This window comes from Ambystoma mexicanum, chromosome 5p (assembly GCF_040938575.1).
Source record: "Ambystoma mexicanum isolate Mex_15411 chromosome 5p, UKY_AmexF1_1, whole genome shotgun sequence".
In the NCBI taxonomy this organism is placed as follows: domain Eukaryota; kingdom Metazoa; phylum Chordata; class Amphibia; order Caudata; family Ambystomatidae; genus Ambystoma; species Ambystoma mexicanum.
This window is the reverse complement of record NC_090930.1, coordinates 1,360,510,514-1,360,528,539: the sequence shown is the minus strand read 5'-3', so window position 1 is coordinate 1,360,528,539 and position 18,026 is coordinate 1,360,510,514. Positions and strand designations below refer to the sequence as shown.

Genomic DNA, 18,026 nt, shown 5'->3' with positions numbered 1-18,026 from the left:
ACGAGCTGGCTCGAGTGGTCCGGCCTAATAACTTCCAAGAACTAGTTACCCTAGTACTTCAGATTGATTTCCGTCTTCAGGAAAGGTGCACCGAAAGGAGAAGAGGAAGGGGACCGACCTCTCAGTACAGCCCCCCCTCAGGGAAGAAGAGAACGTCTTACCTTGGAGGAACCTATGCAGATAGGTTCTACCAGAGGACCCCTTACCAAGACAGAAAGAAGGCGAAGACAGGACCTGAATCTCTGTATGTATTGTGGGTCAGCTAAGCATACACTCAAGGACTGTCCAGACATACCCTCTAAGCGACAGGGAAACGCCAAACCCCAGGTAATTGCAAGGGAGACCATGGGGAAGACAGCCCAAACCCTTGCCACCTTACCAGAACCACTCCTGAAGGAGTAGAGGATAACCGTTTGATGGTGTTCCATGTTACGTTTACTTGCAGACCAAGACAGAAACTCTCAGTATTGGCCATGCTGGACTGCGGAGCTGCAGGACACTTCATCCATGTGACCTGGGCCCAGGAGAACAAGATCCCACCAAGAGAAAAGGACAGACCTATACCGGTAGAAGGGGTGGACAGTCGTCCTCTAACTTCTGGACCCATTACCATGGAGACCATTCCCATCACGATCGGAATGGAGCACCATGCCGAGACTCTCCGCTTTGATGTTATCAGAGCAGCCCATTTTCTGTTGATCCTGGGGATTCCATGGCTGGGAAGACATAATCCCAGAATCGACTGGACAAGGAACAAGATCAATTTCGACTCAGACTTTTGTCAAGAGCACTGCTTGAATCCGAGGGAATCCTCGACAGAGGTTCGATCCAGTCTGGCTAGTGTTCAAGGTAGCCTCTTGGTATCCTCCTTACCTAGGCACTACCAGTCTTTCGCAAGAGTATTCGAAGATCTCAAACCTAGACTCCTCCCGCCTCATTGCAATGAGGACTGCAGCATAGACCTCAAGGAAGAAACTTCACTTCCATTTGGACGCATGTATCCGCTATCCTTGACTGAAAAGGAAGCTTTGAAGGAGTACTTAGCAGCCAGTTTGGAAAACGGCCTTATCAGACCATCGAGATCATCAGGAGGAGCATCTTTGTTTTTCATTTCAAAGAAGGACTCTAAGGAATTACGCCCCTGTATTGATTACAGGGGTCTAAACAGCATAACCATTCGAGACAGATACCCGATGCCACTCATCAGAGACATTCTCGAGGCGGTGCGAGACTCCAAGGTATTTACCAAACTCGACCTCCGAGGAGCATATCACTTGTTAAGGATCAAGAATGGGGATGAGTGGAAAACGGCATTCAGAACCCCGTTGGGTTTATTCGAATATTGCGTTATGCCATTCGGCCTGGTGAATGCTCCAGCTGTGTTCCAGCGTTTTGTTGACAGAATCTTCGCGGATATGTTATACATATCAGTGGTCGTATACCTCGACGATATACTGATTTTCTCCCCTTCCTCAGCTGAACATCGTGCCCATGTAAGCGAGGTTCTCCGCAGACTGTTAGAGAACAATCTGTTTGCCAAACCAGAGAAGTGTAAATTGGAGGCCTCAGAGGTACCTTATCTGGGGTTCATTTTATCCGCCAAGGGAATCCGCATGGACCCAACCAAGGTTCAGGCTATAGACCGATGGCCAGAACCCACCTCAGTCAAGGAGATCCAACGTTTCTTAGGTCTGGCGAATTTCTATCGCAGGTTCATACCAAGCTTCTCGGATCTTGTGTTGCCCATAACCAATCTCTTCAAGAAGGGAGTAACTTTCCATTGGGGACCCGGCGCTCAGGAAGCCTTCAGGAACCTAAAGGAATATTTTACCTCTGCTCCTGTTCTGGTCCAGCCTGATCAGAGTAAACCCTTTGTTCTAGAAACTGATGCCTCTGGAGGTGCATTGGGAGCCGTTTTGTTACAGAGAGGAGCTGACAAATTGGAACACCGAATTGCTTATTACTCTCGTACCTTGGCGGGAAGCGAAAGGAACTACTCGGTACTCGAGAGAGAACTGTTGGCAATACGAAGTGCCTGCCAAGAATGGAGACATCTCCTACAGGGAGCCTTACATCAGTTCGTAATCCGCACGGATCATGGAAATCTGAAGGTTCTTCAACAGATGGAGTGCAGAAACTCAAGGCATGCTCGTTGGGCATACTATTTCTCAAACTTTGACTTCCAGATCACCCACATCCCGGGATCTCAAAACAGTGTCGCAGATGCCTTATCCCGAAGCTGGGCTAATGAGGATCTATCGGAGGTGGGGACGGAGAAGATTCTGCCAAGACACCACTTCCACATAATTGCCAATCTTTTCCTAAAGAATTCGGAGAGGAAGTGCTTCATAGCTCACAGGAGGAGAAAAACTCCTGCCAGTTGCAGGAACGTGAGGGATTGTGGTTTCATCAATCAGCTTTGTTTCTTCCTACACCCACTCTGAGAACACAAGCGATTGGTTTTTGTCATGACCTACCCCTAGCAGGACATAAGGGAGAAAAGGCAACGTTTGAACTAGTCTCCAGGAGCTTTTGGTGGCCGTCTATGCGAAGAGACATAACGTCTTATGTTTCTTCGTGTCCTACCTGTGCCATCAACAAGACCTCCCGTCACAGACCACACGGTCTCCTGCATCAAGCTAAGGCACCTACACGCCCCTGGGAAGACCTCTCACTGGACTTTATAGTGGAACTTTCCATCTCTAAGGAGAAGACTGCGATTCTAGTGATTGTAGATTTGTTCACTAAATTGGCACATTTCGTATCCCTTTCGGGGATTCTGTCTGCCTCAGAAACCGCTACTGTCTTCCTCCGTGAGGTGGTTAGGTTACATGGCTTACCACATTCCATCATATCCAACAGGGGAACGCAATTTACCTCAAAGTTCTGGGACTCATTATGCACCCAACTGGGTATCCAAAGGGCCCTCTCGTCTGGGTTTCACCCGCAAACCAACGGGCAAACAGAGAGGTTAAACGCCAACCTAGAACAGTATCTTCGCTGTTTTTGTAACAAGGAACAAGACGACTGGGCAGTCCTGCTGCCGATGGCGGAGTTTGCTTATAACAACACTTACCACACAGCAATCAGGATGAGTCCATTCAAGTGTACGTATGGATACCATCCTCACCACCTACCAGGAGCCTCAGTTCTCAGAGGTCAGACCACCACTCCCGCTTTGGAGAGGATGCTCACAGATCTCCACCGTACCCACACGGAGGCCTTACAAGCACTAAAGGACAGCCGCAAGACATACAAGACCTATGCCGATGCCAAACGCAGTGCGGTTCCCCTTTGGAAGCCGGGAGACTTGGTCTGGCTATCTACAAGATATCTTCCCAGGTGGACTCATATGGGAAAGTTTTCAGCCAGATATATAGGTCCCTATCAGATTCAGTCTCAAATCAATCCAGTTGCCTTCCGATTAAGGCTACCCCATGCCTTGCGGCGGATACATCCTGTATTCCATGCCTCCCTACTCAACACATCAAGAAGATCCTTTCAAGAGATCTAGGAGAAGAACCATAGTCCCACCTCAGGAGGAACCAGAAGAATATGAGGTGGACAGAATTGTTGATTCTCATTACAGGAAAGGAACATTGCAATATTTGATCCACTGGAAAGGCTATCCCATCGCCGAAAGAACATGGGAACCAAGAATCCATGTGCATGCCCCCAGACTTGTACAGCATTTCCATAGACTGTATCTGGGAAAACCAGGAGGAAGCAAGTATAGGAGGGGGCATACTGTCATGCACCAGCCCTGGAAGCTAGTTTACTGTTGGAAGTACTACTAACATGGATTCCAGGAGCAAACCCAATGGTCTAGTTAATTCCAAGATGGCCGACGGAACCTATAACTGGCTGATCAAACTAGCGCACGGCGCGTTGTATCGTAATTGTTACTTGCGCTGCCAGTCTCTTACAGTGACTTGCCTTCATCCTCTTCCCGTATCGCTTTGCTCTAGCCTTTCCTGTTCTTTGCCACTCATGGTGTCCTAAGGTCTTCATGTAAGGTGATCGGGATCTTTTCAAGCTACTTTCGCTTTCACTACGCGTTTTCTATTTACCGCACGTATTCCTTGTACGTGTCTATCTCTGCTACCCACCTTGGTCTCCGCTGTCAGAACCCGCTCGAGCGGAAGGGAGACTCTGTCTTTACTCCGTTCTATTCTATTTTTCTTGTTTCCTCTATTGTTTACCTTCTCTGTTCTGTACTTTTCTGCCTCGTTCCAGCGGTGCAGATACTTTCACGGAAGTCCGTGAGACCGTTTGGATCTACAGTGTCACTACACACCTATTATCCCTGGGTCCCGAAGGGTACTAGAGACCCAGCAACCAGCCTCCTCATCCAAGATCGGAGGGTAGCGTCTGTGGTATCGGCAGACCGGATTCCCCACTTCAGCTAGCCTTCTAGTAATTTTCTGGACCTTCCCATCACAACAGTCTCGTGATCTTCAGGGGTTTTTCTGCCTAACGGCTTTTTCCCCATTTTAGGGCGTGCTCCTCGGTTTACCTCCGGATCTATACTGTATTCAGACCACGGAGGCGGTCGAGGGAGCGCGGCCCTACTTACGACAAAAAAAAAAGAGAAGAAGCCTGAGAAGAAGACCAAGAAGAAGAGCTCAGTCAGAGTGGAGGAAGTACCTGAGCAAACAGGTGAGGAGGAGTCTGGGGAGGAGGAGACCCCGCTTGACAGTTATGCAATGGGGTAGTGGCACACCGTTTTGTGCACTGGTACAGTGTTGTGGGACAAATGTTTTTCACAGTGCATTAATTGTTTCAATTGGTATTTCTCATAGGCAGAATTGTTTTCCTCTTGTGTACAAATCCCTTTGTGTACTGTGGTCGGCCTCACCTTTGAAGTAATGTATTCCCATTCACAACTACCTGTACGTCCTATGGCCCTCTATCATTTTACTTTAAATAAATGTGCTATTTGTTTCCATTTCTTCAACATGTTCTTGGGGAATAACACACTCTCAAGCCACCCGTGGTTTTGTTTTTCTTCACTTTTCTCACTCGCTTCAACTTACGGTGGGTAGTCACTTGCCTGTCTATTGGAAGATTGACAAGTTGCCATTGTTGCTTTTTACTCAGCATCACATCAGTGTAAGAAAAATGTAACAGTGTGAGAAAGGAGTTGGGGGAAGGGGTTAGGAAGATGATGGGGAAGACCATAATAGTGTGTCATATCAAAGGGAAGAGATTACCTTAGGAGTAAGTAAATAGAAAAGAAGTGCTTCACTGAATCGTTACACTAAGTAAGTAGATTGGGCAGAGTTATGGTTTCTTTTGCATGCTAGTTCCACAAACTTGGTTCAAAACATGATGTCCATTGTATGCGGAAGAGTAGTCTAGTTTTTCTATGGGTGTGAGCCTTCCCCCACACATATCCTACTTAGTGGTTTTGCATTAGTTTGCCAATGTTTTAGCCACCCTTTGCCGCTAACATCACACATAATAACAAAGTAAACAACAAATTGTCTCGGGTCATCCCATACCTTGTGGCGAATCTTCACTTTCAGAGAGCGACAACATTGTCATGTGCCAGAGGAACCTGTGACAAAGTTGCATAGGGCTAGTTGGAGATTGGGGCTTGGGAGGCTTTGGGTCTGGAGGAAATATCCCCTTAATGAATACTGGCACAGAGCTGGTAGATGGGGCAACCTCCAGATTCTGTATTCCCTCTCCAACCTCTATATTCAAGTTGTTCCCATGCCATCACCTTTCCTGAGCAGCCCAAGGTCAGAGCCCACCTATAAGCATGGCTGTGGTCCTTGAGCATGGTCTGAGAGCAGCGTGTATGAGTTAAGAAGCTTGGAATAAACTGTCCATGAGCATTCCTGTCTGACTCTTTGCTAAACATAGATGCAGTGGAAACAGTCCAATAACCAAAGATGAGTGATTCTGGGACCCCATGAGTCGCAGGCATGGTCTGCGGATTGGCATAGTCGGACACAGATGCACAGCTTATCGCTACTGCAAAGATGGCCAGTCAACATGATAGGTCTGTCTTACTCCAAGTTGATGCAAGGCTCCCTTGATGGCTTGAACAAATGTACAAATGTGGCTAATCAGAACAGTAAGGAGTAGCTGCACCTGACATCCATTAAGAGGTTACAATGGACAACTGAGTGGACTAGGGAGCAGAATACAATTGCATGAGCCCCTTGGAGAGACAGACATTTCCCACCAGTTACAGGAGTGATTGGACCACATGACACTAGGCAACCAGTATACAAAGGCACCCAAATAGCGCAATGTGGGGTGAGTTTGAAAAGCAGTTGGAAGTGGTGGGGTGTAGAGAGAGCAGAATTAATATAGGAATAGGAACAGGGAAGAGACAATGTTAAACAGGAAAATGTTGGAGTTGGAGAAGGGAAACCGAGGGAAGGAGGAAAAAAGACAAAATCACACGGAAAGGTTTGAGGCGGAGGAGGAAAAGTGACAAATAAGAGGAGGACATGATAGAGAACAACAGCAAAAGATATGTCTACAAGGAGGGAAAGAGAGAGAAGAAGTAAGAATACAAATGGAACATCAGGAAGAGTTTGGCGTTAGAGAATGGAGAGAAAGGAAAGCAGGGGGAAGAAAGACCTTCTGAGAGAGTCAAACCAGAGAAAGTTCAGGAAGAGCTGCGAAGGAAGACACTGGAGGAATATAAGAAAAGAGAGATTGTGCTTTCATTGCTTAGGAAGGGGAAGCTCCTTAACCAAGAATTATGGGAGTCCTAGTTCAGATTCTGTTTTGGCCCAAAGTCCAGAGATAAAGACAGAGATAAGAATTGGAGGAAACAGACAATCTTTTCCTGGTCTAGAGACCTGGACCCAGGGAAGATACAGCAACCTCTTTGCTGGGGAACATGATAACAATTACTGCAGCCTGAGATTACACCAAGGACTTAGGGTGAGGAAATAGATTTTCAACAGGCAGACCTGTAGTGACTGAAGGCTGTCAAGCGTCACTTCGGAGCCCAAAAGAGACAAACCCTTGATAAGCCGAGAAGGGCATTTCAACAAGCCCATTACCAAGAAGACATACCACTCAGCCCAGGAGTGCTACCATCTCAGCCCCGGGGCTATCCAGAGAGCCCATGAGGGCTACCTCTTCCCCAACATGGCAGTGGAATGGAGCCCCAGGCTTTTAGGAATTATGAGTGAGTTTTTGTAATTTCAGCTGAGGCGATATCACCCTGAGTCTGATCTCTTCTTTAGATTTCAGAACTAGAACTGAGGACCACATTTGTATCTTATACTAGGATTCTGATAGCCCCTTACTAATTTTCTGTTTACTCCAAACCTCTGCACTATTATATTCAGAAGCATCCCTATTTTGTTATAGTGACTCCCCCCTTTTGAATTTATAGACATTACCACAGCACCTGTGTTCTGTGCAAATAGAAGAAGAGTTTTACCATTCTAATCACGAGCCACATTTACATCATAAGTAGTAGCAGTGGAGGGGTCATTTTCTAAACAAAAGTAAGCTCATTTGACAAATGCAATTGTAAGGGGGAAAATGAGAATATGTGCATTAAGCATGTTGAATATTAATATAATTCAAAGTGAATTTGATGAGACGGTAAAGAACACATTGATTTGATAAAGACTGCACCTCATTGTTAGTATTAGGACAGAGGCAGCTGAAGGAAGAATCAATTTTGATAATGTGTGTCTGCAGGCAGGATACAGTAAGGCAGCTTTGCAATTAACAATGTATTACACATTGCTAATCTGCAGCACCAGCAAAACTATTTAGAGTCATAATTTATTTTCACTGCCAACAATAGATTATTGAACACTAATACCATTTCTTCAGACAATTGCAATTAAAAGAATATTAAGGTGTAATTATATTCGATGTACAAAGTTGGGTGGGATATCTCATGTAAAATGACCTTGAGGGTCTAAGTTGGCCTGGTGTTACAGGGCCAGCCATTGTGTTAATAATGGTAGACTGAATCCCTCCCTCGTCAGTTCATGAAATCTTCCACTCATTGCATTCAGACCAATGTATTCAAAAAGGTATAAAGATATGTGAAATCAGGAGGTGGGGTTCCACAGTCTGGGATTGGATGGGGACCCGCATGTTCTTCTTCTCTGTGTTCAACTTGCAGTGCTACTATTAACGATTTTACAAACCAAATAATAAAGATTATTTGGATTAAATAGAAGCATGATCATCTGTGACAGTGTACGTTTAGCACATTAACATAAAACAAAATGTGAAGAATAACGTTTCATGAAAGATGGCATTTGACAACTGTTAATGTGTTTATTTTCTTCCAACAACATATTAACACCTTAACAGGAACTTGAGAAAGAAAGGACAGACCTCATGGAAGATGTAACAGCAAACAAGAGGAAAATGAAAGAACTTGAAGATAACCTTTTGTACCGACTGACAAGTACCCAGGGATCTCTGGTAGAGGATGAAGGTCTTATCACTGTTCTGAGTAACACTAAGAAAACTGCTGAAGAAGTGACTCAGAAGTTGCAGATATCCGCAGAGACAGAGATTCAGATCAACTCCGCCAGAGAGGAATACAGACCAGGTAGTCACATATTTTAATTACTTCAACTTCACATCTACTTATCCAGTGCTTCATACATCCAAGCAGCTATCAAGCATTGCTTTACACCTAACAATTCACCAATAAATAAATACACATCTGAATTCTTCCCCACCATTGACAAGCAATCTGCTGCTGATTGGCTTCTAGAAAGTTCCTTTTTTCTTTTGTAACAACACTGCTCTGCCTGGGAGGGACCATAAATAACATTTTAAACCACAGTTTTCCTGTGATGCACTAACTGAAAGTTAAGCCCCAAAATCAGAGTCAAAGTCAGGGGAAATACAGTGATCTGAGAAGAGGAGCGGAGGTAAGGTAATACTATGACATGGCATTTGTAACGCGCCTATACACAAGTGTTTCAAGGCGCGACGAGGCAAGGAAGGGGGAACAGAGGGAGGACAGAGACAACAATATTACTAGGCCAAGTGACATTGAGATTGCATAAGTGCAGGGGAGGGGAAAAGTGCCAGGGGAAAGGGGAGGGGGCAGTGCTGTACATGGGATCAAAACAATAATAAGAAGTGCATCCAGAAGGTGACAGGTGCAAGGGTAAGTGCAGACAGAAGGTGTCAAAAGTACAGGTAGGTGGACTGTAGGGTTACAGATACAGACCCAAGTGCAAGGGTTGCCGGGTGGGTAAGGACCTTGGCCCGAAATCAGAGGGTAGTCAGATGACCAGTGCAGTACCAGACAGGAAATCAGCAGGGAAGAGGAAAAGAGAAGGCAGAAGCAAAGAGGAAGGTCTTGAGGTGCTTCTGGAACCAGAGATGTTTCTCCTTGAGTTTCAGAGAGGCAGGGAGGCTGTTCCAGAGGGAGACCCCAGCCGAAGAAAGAGATCTACCACTAACTCGTTGCTTGGAGAAGCAACTGACCCTGAGGGAGTTGGAGGAGGAGGAGTGAAGAGCTCGAGTAGGAAGATATTTATGAAGACAGAGTTGGAGGTATTGAGGACCCAGGCCCCAGAATGCAGAGGGTCTCGAACTTAATCCTTGCAGCCACTGTGAGCCAATGCAGAGATTTCAGTGCTGGAGACATACAATCCATCGGCTTGAGGCCAAGGACAAGTCTTGCAGTCCTGTCTGTATGAGTTGCAGAGGGTGGAGAGTAGAAGCAGGCAGATTTAGAGAGAGGCTGTTGCAGCGGTCCAGCCTAGAGAGAACCAGAGATCTAGAGACAGTGAGCTTCTGGGGGAAGAATAGTAAAGGAAGAATACCTCTGAGGAGGTGCAGTTGGTAGTTTGACTTCTTAGAGACGTCAGAGATGTGAGGAGAAAAGGAGAGTCAAAGATGAACCATAGGTTCCTAGCCTCACAGGTAGGAACAGGAATAGGGCCAAGGGAGGCAGACCAGAGAGTGACAGGAAAGGAGGGTGCAGGTGTGCCGATGAGGAGAATCTCTGTCTTACTGGCATTAAGGCAGAGATCATTGGCGGTACACCTCTCCTGGATAGCAGACAGTCAGTCGGAGATGAGAGAAGGAGAAGAGGTGGCAGAAGGGAGCCTGAAAATGAGCTGAGTGTCATATGCATAGCACTGAAAGTTGGAGCAGAGAGCGGCAATGCAGTGGCCGAGAGGTGCCAGGTCCTTTGTGTAACTATTGATACTGCTCACTTGCTCTTGAGATAAGTCTGGCTGCTAAGCCATCACTACCACTTTTACTGTGTAGTACAGGCTTGCACCAAAGGTAAATTTGTAGTGTCACTTGTAGTCTTAATTGTGTGTGGTGTTCCCAAAGGGTACTGCATATAATTATGCCTAACACGGTTGGAGAGTGCCCATCACTGACTACGTGCTAAGTCTCCGAAGGAGAATCTCACAAATGATGACAGAAGCTTCAGATAACTTGAAAGCAGGTCGGGCTCTGGTCAAACATTGGCATGACCAGAAGGCCAACATGGTAGAATTTTACTCCAGACCAGCTTGTTCTAGTTATGGTATCTACAAGGCAGAGGGCCTTACAGGACAAATTATATGATATGGCATTTATAACGCGCCTATACACAAGTGTCACATGGCGCGACTCTGGATTGGACCCTTGAAGGTTGTGGGCAAACTTGGAGAGGTCAATCACTTAGTGGACTTGGGCAATCCCAAGAAGGCCCCTAGGGTCTATCACACTAAACGCCTAAAGGTATATGTTTCCAGACCAGAACTAGGAGCTTTGCTTTTAGCATCTGATCAGGAGGAGGAGCAGAGTCAACCTCTACCTGACCTCCTCAGGGGACAACTTTTAGATGGAAAATTAGAAGACGTTAATCTCTCTTCTGATCTGACTTTGCAACAACAGGAGGAGTGCAAAGTTCTGTTGAATCAGTTTGCCTCCCTGTTTTCACTAACACCATGCTTTACCATTTGGGGCCAGCATGATATACTCACTGGTGACTGTCTCCCTGTCAAAAACGGGGATTACAGAATGTCAGATCATGTAAGAACCCACATAAAGGAAGAGGTCAAGAAGATGCTTGATCTTGGGGTAATAGAGCAATCTCCAAATCCATGGGCTAGTCCAGTTATACTAGTGGCAAAAGCAGGATCCAAGGAATTGAGATTCTGTGGCGATTATAGAGCTCTTAAGGCAGTCACCACGACTGATGCCCATCCTTTACCTAGGACAGATGAGCTGGTGGACAACCTTGGTTCACCCGAGTTCCTCAGTACATTTGGCCTAACATCAGGCTATTGGCAAATAGCTATGACAGACCATGCCAAGGAGAAAACTACATTTTCTACCCCAGGAGGCCTCTACCAGTTTAGGATTATGAATCCAAGTGTTTTGCCTGTGACTGAAAGTACCGCGGGCCAAACGTTTGCATGAGAAAGGTGCGAACTACCAAAAGTTTGCACCTTTCTCATGCGAACACACATAATTTCTCACACCCACACATACAACACACCCATAACACCCACCCACACCCTCAGCACACCCCCACCCATTCCCCCAACATAAACAAACCCCACTTACCTTCATCTTCACACTGGGTTCCTGCAGCGCCAGTTTCCTTTCACTTCCAAGATCGGGAAACGGCGCTGCAGGGTCCTTTTCTTTTCTTTTTTTTTTTTAACGGAAGGCTGCAGGGTTGTCCCCCGCAGCCCCCGCTCATTATACCATAAAGTATATATATGGATATATATGGATTTATGGTTTATGGTTCCAACGACCAAAAGTTCTAAAAATGCTACCACCAAAGGTTCGAACACCAAAAGTTTGAACCTTTAGTGGTAGCATTGTAAAAAAAAGAAAACGGGGGCTGCAGGGGTTTCCCCCGCATCGCCCCGCTCACTATACTTTATGGTATAGTGAGCAGGGGCTGCGGGGGACACCCACGCAGCCCCGCTTCTTTTTCTTTTTTTTTTCTTTTTCTTTTTTTTTAAACGGAAGGCTGCGGGGGTATCCCCCGCAGCCCCTGCTCACTATACCATAAAGTATAGTGAGCGGGGCGATGCGGGGGAAACCCCTGCAGCCCCCGTTTTCTTTTTTTTACAATGCTACCACTAAAGGTTCAAACTTTTGGTGTTCGAACCTTTGGTGGTAGCATTTTTAGAACTTTTGGTCGTTGGAACCATAAACCTAGGATTATGCCTTTTGGATTAAAAAATGCACCTGCTACATTCCAGAGGATGGTGAATCAAGTTCTGAATGGGATGGAGGACGTCTGCATGGCATACTTGGATGACATTGCAGTGTTCAGCCCCACTTGGGAAGAACATCTTGACCACCTTGGATATGTTTTGCAGGTTCTTCAACAGGCCCATCTGACCCTAAAGGCTAGAAAATGTCAAATTGGTCAGAGTAAAGTGGTCTACCTTGGTCATGAGGTAGGAGTAGGTGAAATAAGGCCATTGCCTAGCAAGGTACAAGTTGTACAAGACAGGGCCACCCCTACTACTCAAACCCAAGTGAGAGCTTTCCTAGGTCTCACTGGTTACTATAGGAACTTCATTGAGAACTATGGGACCTTTGAGGGACTTAAGAAAGCCCTTTGTCAAGCTCCAGTCTCAAGAGCTCCTGACTACAATCAGTCCTTTATTGTACAAACTGATGCTTCAAATGCAGGAATAGGTGCAGCTGTGAGTCAGCTGGATGAGAAAAGCAGGGAACACCCTATCTGCTTCATCAGTTGGAAACTGAAAGTCCATGAGACAAGGTGGGCAACTATTGAAAGAGAATGTTTTGCTATTATGTGGTCTTTGAAGAAGGTTAGACCATACTTGCATTGATCTACTTTTGTAATTCAAACAGACCACCAACCCTTGAGATGGTTAATGCAGATGAAGGGGGAGAATCCTAAATTGTTAAGATGGTCAATCAGCCTCCAGGGGTTTGATTTCACCATAGAACACAGGTCCGGGTGTAATCACCAAAATGCTGATGGTCTCTCCAGAATGTATGAGCGACTGGATTAGGAGATTCATCCAGGAGTTCATTAAATCCTCCCGTCCCTTAGTTTGGGAGGGACAAGTGTTAGGGAGAGTTCTCAGAAATATGCTAATTCCCTTATACCTTAGAGTCCCCCAGCTCTTTTGCTGGACTTTAGGACTTTTAATTGTTATCCTGGAGAGAGTGGGACCTTTTCCCCACTCTCTCATGCATTTTTATTTGATTTGAATACTGTGTTTCTTTTGGTTTTGGTGTCTGAAAAACTCCATAGGCATCATCTTTTTACATTGTGACACACATCACCCCCAGTGCAGTGTCACAGAGAAATCCTTTGGATTTCTGCTCAGCTTTAAATGCCTTCTCTGGGATAAACTACTGTTTCCAAGAGTAGTGAAGTGAAATTGACTTTACTTACAGGTTTACCTTTGTAGACCTAGCACACACTGGGCCTCATTACGACCCTGGCGGTATGGGTTTAACGGCGCCGGTAGAGCTGCCAGCGCCGTTAAACCCATACCGCCGCATTACGAGGCCCGCTTGCGGGACCCACTCTGGACGTCTGGTTTTACCAGACGTCTTTAGCGGGTCCCGCTCGCGGGCCAGCATGCTAACAACGGGCCCGTCATTAAGGCGCCCGTTGTTAGCATTCTCCCCATTCCCATTGAGCCCTATGGGGGCTCAAATGGGGATGGTCCGGGTCCAGGTTCCCTGGATGGGGAAATACCGGGCCCTCCATGGTCGGAATGGCCCGGTATTTCCGTATTCAGAGAACCTGGACCCGAGTTTGGAGGCAGCCATGCCCTTATTAAGGGCCTGGCTGCCTCCAAACTCGTAATGAGTCCCACTATCTTACAATAGAGTGCTGGAGGGGTTACTTAGTATCCCCTTTGTCTATCTTCTCATGTAAAATGGTTTGCCTTTCCTACCATTGTGTGTTTTTACCGCTGCCTGCATTCACAGCTGCAGTATAGCACCCATGGGTGCCCATTTTGTCAAAATGGCCCCAGTCTTCTTTTTTTGTCATTTCTTGTTGGAAAGATCCTTCTTGAGATTTAAGAGTAGTAAGGTGTAGAGGTGCACTCTGTATGGACAGGTGTTCTATTTAGTTTCACAATTCAAATTAGTATGTTGTTAACTTTCAGGTGCTCCTTGTCAGATTTGTGCTACCAGATCTAGTTAATAGAATAAGGATAGGTCCCTCGAAAGGCAACGGGGGGCAGACTAAGTGCACACTTTAAACAATATAATTGTAAGGCTTATTTAGACTCATTACTTTCAAAGATTGGTTTTAAAAATTATATATTTTGAATAGTCAATGTACAATGAAGATTGCCCATGCTAACTGCACTGGTCAGTCTTGATTCTATTAAAGACAAGGAGGCGAGCATTATGCTTATCTCTTTAATTTGCCACCAACATAGCAATTCAACTTTGAATAAACTTTTACAAAATAAATGTTTCTTTTGCTTCCATGAAAAAAAGAAATCTTTAGTTTTAAAGTTTAGGGTCTTTGTAGAGGCTCTTCCCTGGTTTCCTACAAGTCCCATGAGCCTCCTGGTGCTCAGTAGTCCGTCCTCCACCAATCCGGAGTCTGACACCTCTATAAGGACTCCCCACACTAGGTCCTTTCCTCTTTCTTTGCTTGCCGCAACAACCGAGTCTGTATAACTGTCCAACATCAACTTTCTCCTTGAGACAACTGAGGACGCAGCTTGCTATCTATAAGGTCCAACGGGACAACTGATTTCGCTTTCACTTAGACCCCGGCATCTTCATGCGGGCTTCTGTTCGTCTCCTACGAGAAACAGAGAAATAACAATGAGGGAGGGAATGCAATGTACTGATAAACAGCTCTGGTACCAAATACTTTCAATAGTATAATAACTTTATCGCATTCATCTGGGTGGGATATAATGCTCGCCTCCTTGTCTTTAATAGAATCAAGACTGACCAGTGCAGTTAGCATGGGCAATCTTCATTCTATGACAAGACGGAGGCGAGCATTATGCTTGTTCAAAGCTCTGTACCACCCTACTAGCCATCTCTGAAACTGGCTTAAAATAGAAAGTTTTAAAGGTGGATTCTGAAGACCAATCTGCTGCTTTCATGATGTCTTGCAAGGACACACCTACGGAGAAGGCTCTAGAAGCCATGGCGCCTCTAACAGAATGTGCTCCAAATATCGTTAAATCTATGCCAGCCCACTGCATAACTTCCCTCACCCATCTAGCAATTGTCGCAGTAGCCACTGCATGGTGAGGTTTCCTGCACGCTATTAGTAATTGGGTAACGCCTTGCGGCCTAATCAGCGCAGTCGCGGTCTCATAGTCTTTAATGCATTTCGCTATGCATAGTTTTGAGTTTTCGGGAAAATAAGGGTAGGAGATCACCGTGGAATCTGATTTAGTCCTTTGCACTATGGTAAAGGCTATACCCTCCGGATAAAAAATCTTTCTATCTATCTCTAAGGCTTTCACGTCTGAAACTCTCCTGCATGCTCTTAGGCAGAGTAACATCGCTAACTTCCCAGAAAGCTGGGATCTGGACAGTTGGCTGTTTTCTGGCCAGCTAGAGAACAATCTGAGAATGTCACGGACGTCCCAAATTCCTGGCAGTTCCCATCTCTCCCTGAAATTCGGCAGGCTATGAACTGCAGGGAGCCCGCCTCTATCAGAAGATGGCTCTGGCCGGTTGCGCTGAGGAGGAGATCTGGCCGATGAGGTATCTTCCTCGGGAAATCCGAGGAAAGTTCCATCGCTACTGGAAACCAGAGCTGAGATTTCCAAAGGGGGACCACTAGAACTAGCTCTGCCTGGTCTCTGCGAACCTTCGCTAGAAGTCTCGTGATCATTATGAAGGGTGGAAACGCGTAGTGCACTGCTCCCGCCCATGATGGAGGAATGCATCTGTCCCTGCTGCCCCCGGGTCCATCCTCCCGCTGAAGTACTTGGCTGTCTGAGCATTCAGTCTGGATGCGAACAGATCTATGTGTAATGGACCCCATAATTGATCTAATTTGTTGAAAACTTGGGGAAGCAGTTTCCAGTTGCTGGAATCTCAGGTACCTGGAGTTCCAGTCTGCCACTTCGTTTTGGGCTCCTGGAAGATACTCCGCCGCTACTGCTATCCGGTGTTGAAGGCAGTAGTGCCAGAAATCTTCCGCTAGTTCTGCTAGCATTCTCGTTCTGGTACCTCCTAGTTTGTTTATGTATCGTACTGCGGAGATGTTGTCCATCTTCAGCAGCACTGAGCATTTGACCCTGTCTTTGGTGAATGTTTGGACTGCAAAGGAGCCTGCTAGAAGCTCGAGACAGTTTATGTGGAGTTGTAACTCGTTCTCTGACCATTTCCCTCCTGTTTCTAATTTACCACACCTTGCTCCCCATCCGGCTCTGCTCGTGTCGGATTCTATAGTAATATCTGGAACGTCGCCGAGGATGGCTCGACCGTTCCAGGCTTCCATGTTTTGCAACCACCAGTGAAGCTCTGAAATTGCCTCACCCTCTAAGGTAACTATCTGATGGTATCCTTAACCTCCTTGCAGGTGTCTGATCTTGAGTCTCTGGAGGGCTCTGTAATGTAGGGGCCCTTGGAAAATCGCTTGGATAGAAGCTGCCAGAAGTCCCACTATTCTGGCTAGTTACCGTAGCGAGATGGTCTTTTTCGCTAGGACTGACTTGATCTCCTTCCTTATTGCTTTTACTTTCTGGTTCGGAAGTTCCAGAGTTGCTTTTACTGTGTCTATGGTGAAACCTAGGAATTCCACTCTTTGAAGTGGCTGCAATTGAGACTTGTCGAGGTTCACTAGAAACCCCAGGGAAGATAGTAAGGTACAAACCCAACGAATATCGGTGACCAGGGCGTCCTTGCTCTGGTTCAGGATCAGGATATCGTCTAGATAAATTATGATCCGAATACCTCTTTCTCTTATGGCCGCTGCCACCGGCTTCATAAGTTTGTTGAAGGCCCATGGGGCTGAAGCGAGGCCGAAGGGAAGGCATTTGAAACGCCACACCTCTTTGTTCCAGCGGAAAAGAAGGTATCGGCGGTGGTCTTCTGCTATGGGCACTGTGAGGTATGCGTCTTTCAGATCCAGACGTGCTAGCCAATCTCTCATGCGCAGAAGGTCTCTGAGAAGATGGATTCCCTCCATCTTGAAGTGATTGTATTTTAACCACTCGTTTAGGCTCTTTAGGTTGATAACCGGGCGCACTTTTTCTTTTCTGTGCACGAGGAACATGTTGCTTATAAACCCCGGGGAAGACTGCGACTCGCGCTCTATCGCATTTTTCTGGCGAAGCTTTACTAGCTCGCTCATGCGAGACCTTACTTCTCTATCGAGCGGTTTGCGTATATGCTGCGCCATGTAAAGCGCTACCTTTGGGGAAGGAACCCACTCCTTAGATTTCGGATGCCTAATAGTATCTGGGTCGAACATATCGTTCGTGTCTTCCTCTTGATCAAGGATCACTTCATCTGCTGCTGTGTGCCCTGAGGGTTCATCATCTTCTTCTGCTTTTTCATCGGGCGAGTAGCCCTGGTCTATGTCCCCGAGAATATTCACCCCTGGGGTAGGGGGTCTGGGTTGGCAATCTGTTGATTTTGCCAGGAAGGCCTTCTTCAATCTTGCGACGGGATCGTCTGCCTTTTGGGGGTCTTGGTCTACCCTCCTTTCCTTGCTCGGGGGGGTCAAAGAGTCAGAGCTCTTCCGAGCCTTACACCCCTGTTTAACCCCTCTATGGGGGTGTCCAGTCGACGGGCCTTCGCCAGGGCTAAGCACCCTCTTTTTATTAGGAGATTTCTGACCTTTCTGTAAAATCCATGCCTCCAGCATGTCTAATCTCTGAGCAATAGGTTGTACACCCTCTGAAACTGCTAGAGATAGGGATTCTCCTAGTACTTTTTTAAAACTGAGTGACAGTTCTGTTTCCTGATGAGAGGGTTCTTCCTCCCACTCTTCCTCGGAATAATCAGGAGATGTGGAGTGCTCTCCTTCTTCATAATGGGCCATAACTTCCTTGAGTTAGCAAAGCTAACGTGCCTTACAGTCGACTGAATGAGGCCCACTGAAT

The 18,026-nt window shown here is 46.3% G+C and overlaps 1 protein-coding gene across 1 annotated transcript in view; it reads left to right on the top strand.

The window, feature by feature from the left end:
• The window catches only part of DNAH5 (dynein axonemal heavy chain 5), a 4,235,244-nt gene that overhangs the window by 3,600,666 nt on the left and 616,552 nt on the right, over positions 1 to 18,026 (top strand). Inside the window, exon 66 of the mRNA XM_069613779.1 lies at positions 8,314 to 8,557. Within this exon, the coding sequence (XP_069469880.1) occupies positions 8,314 to 8,557 (244 nt within the window). The remainder of the gene's footprint in view (positions 1 to 8,313; positions 8,558 to 18,026) is intronic.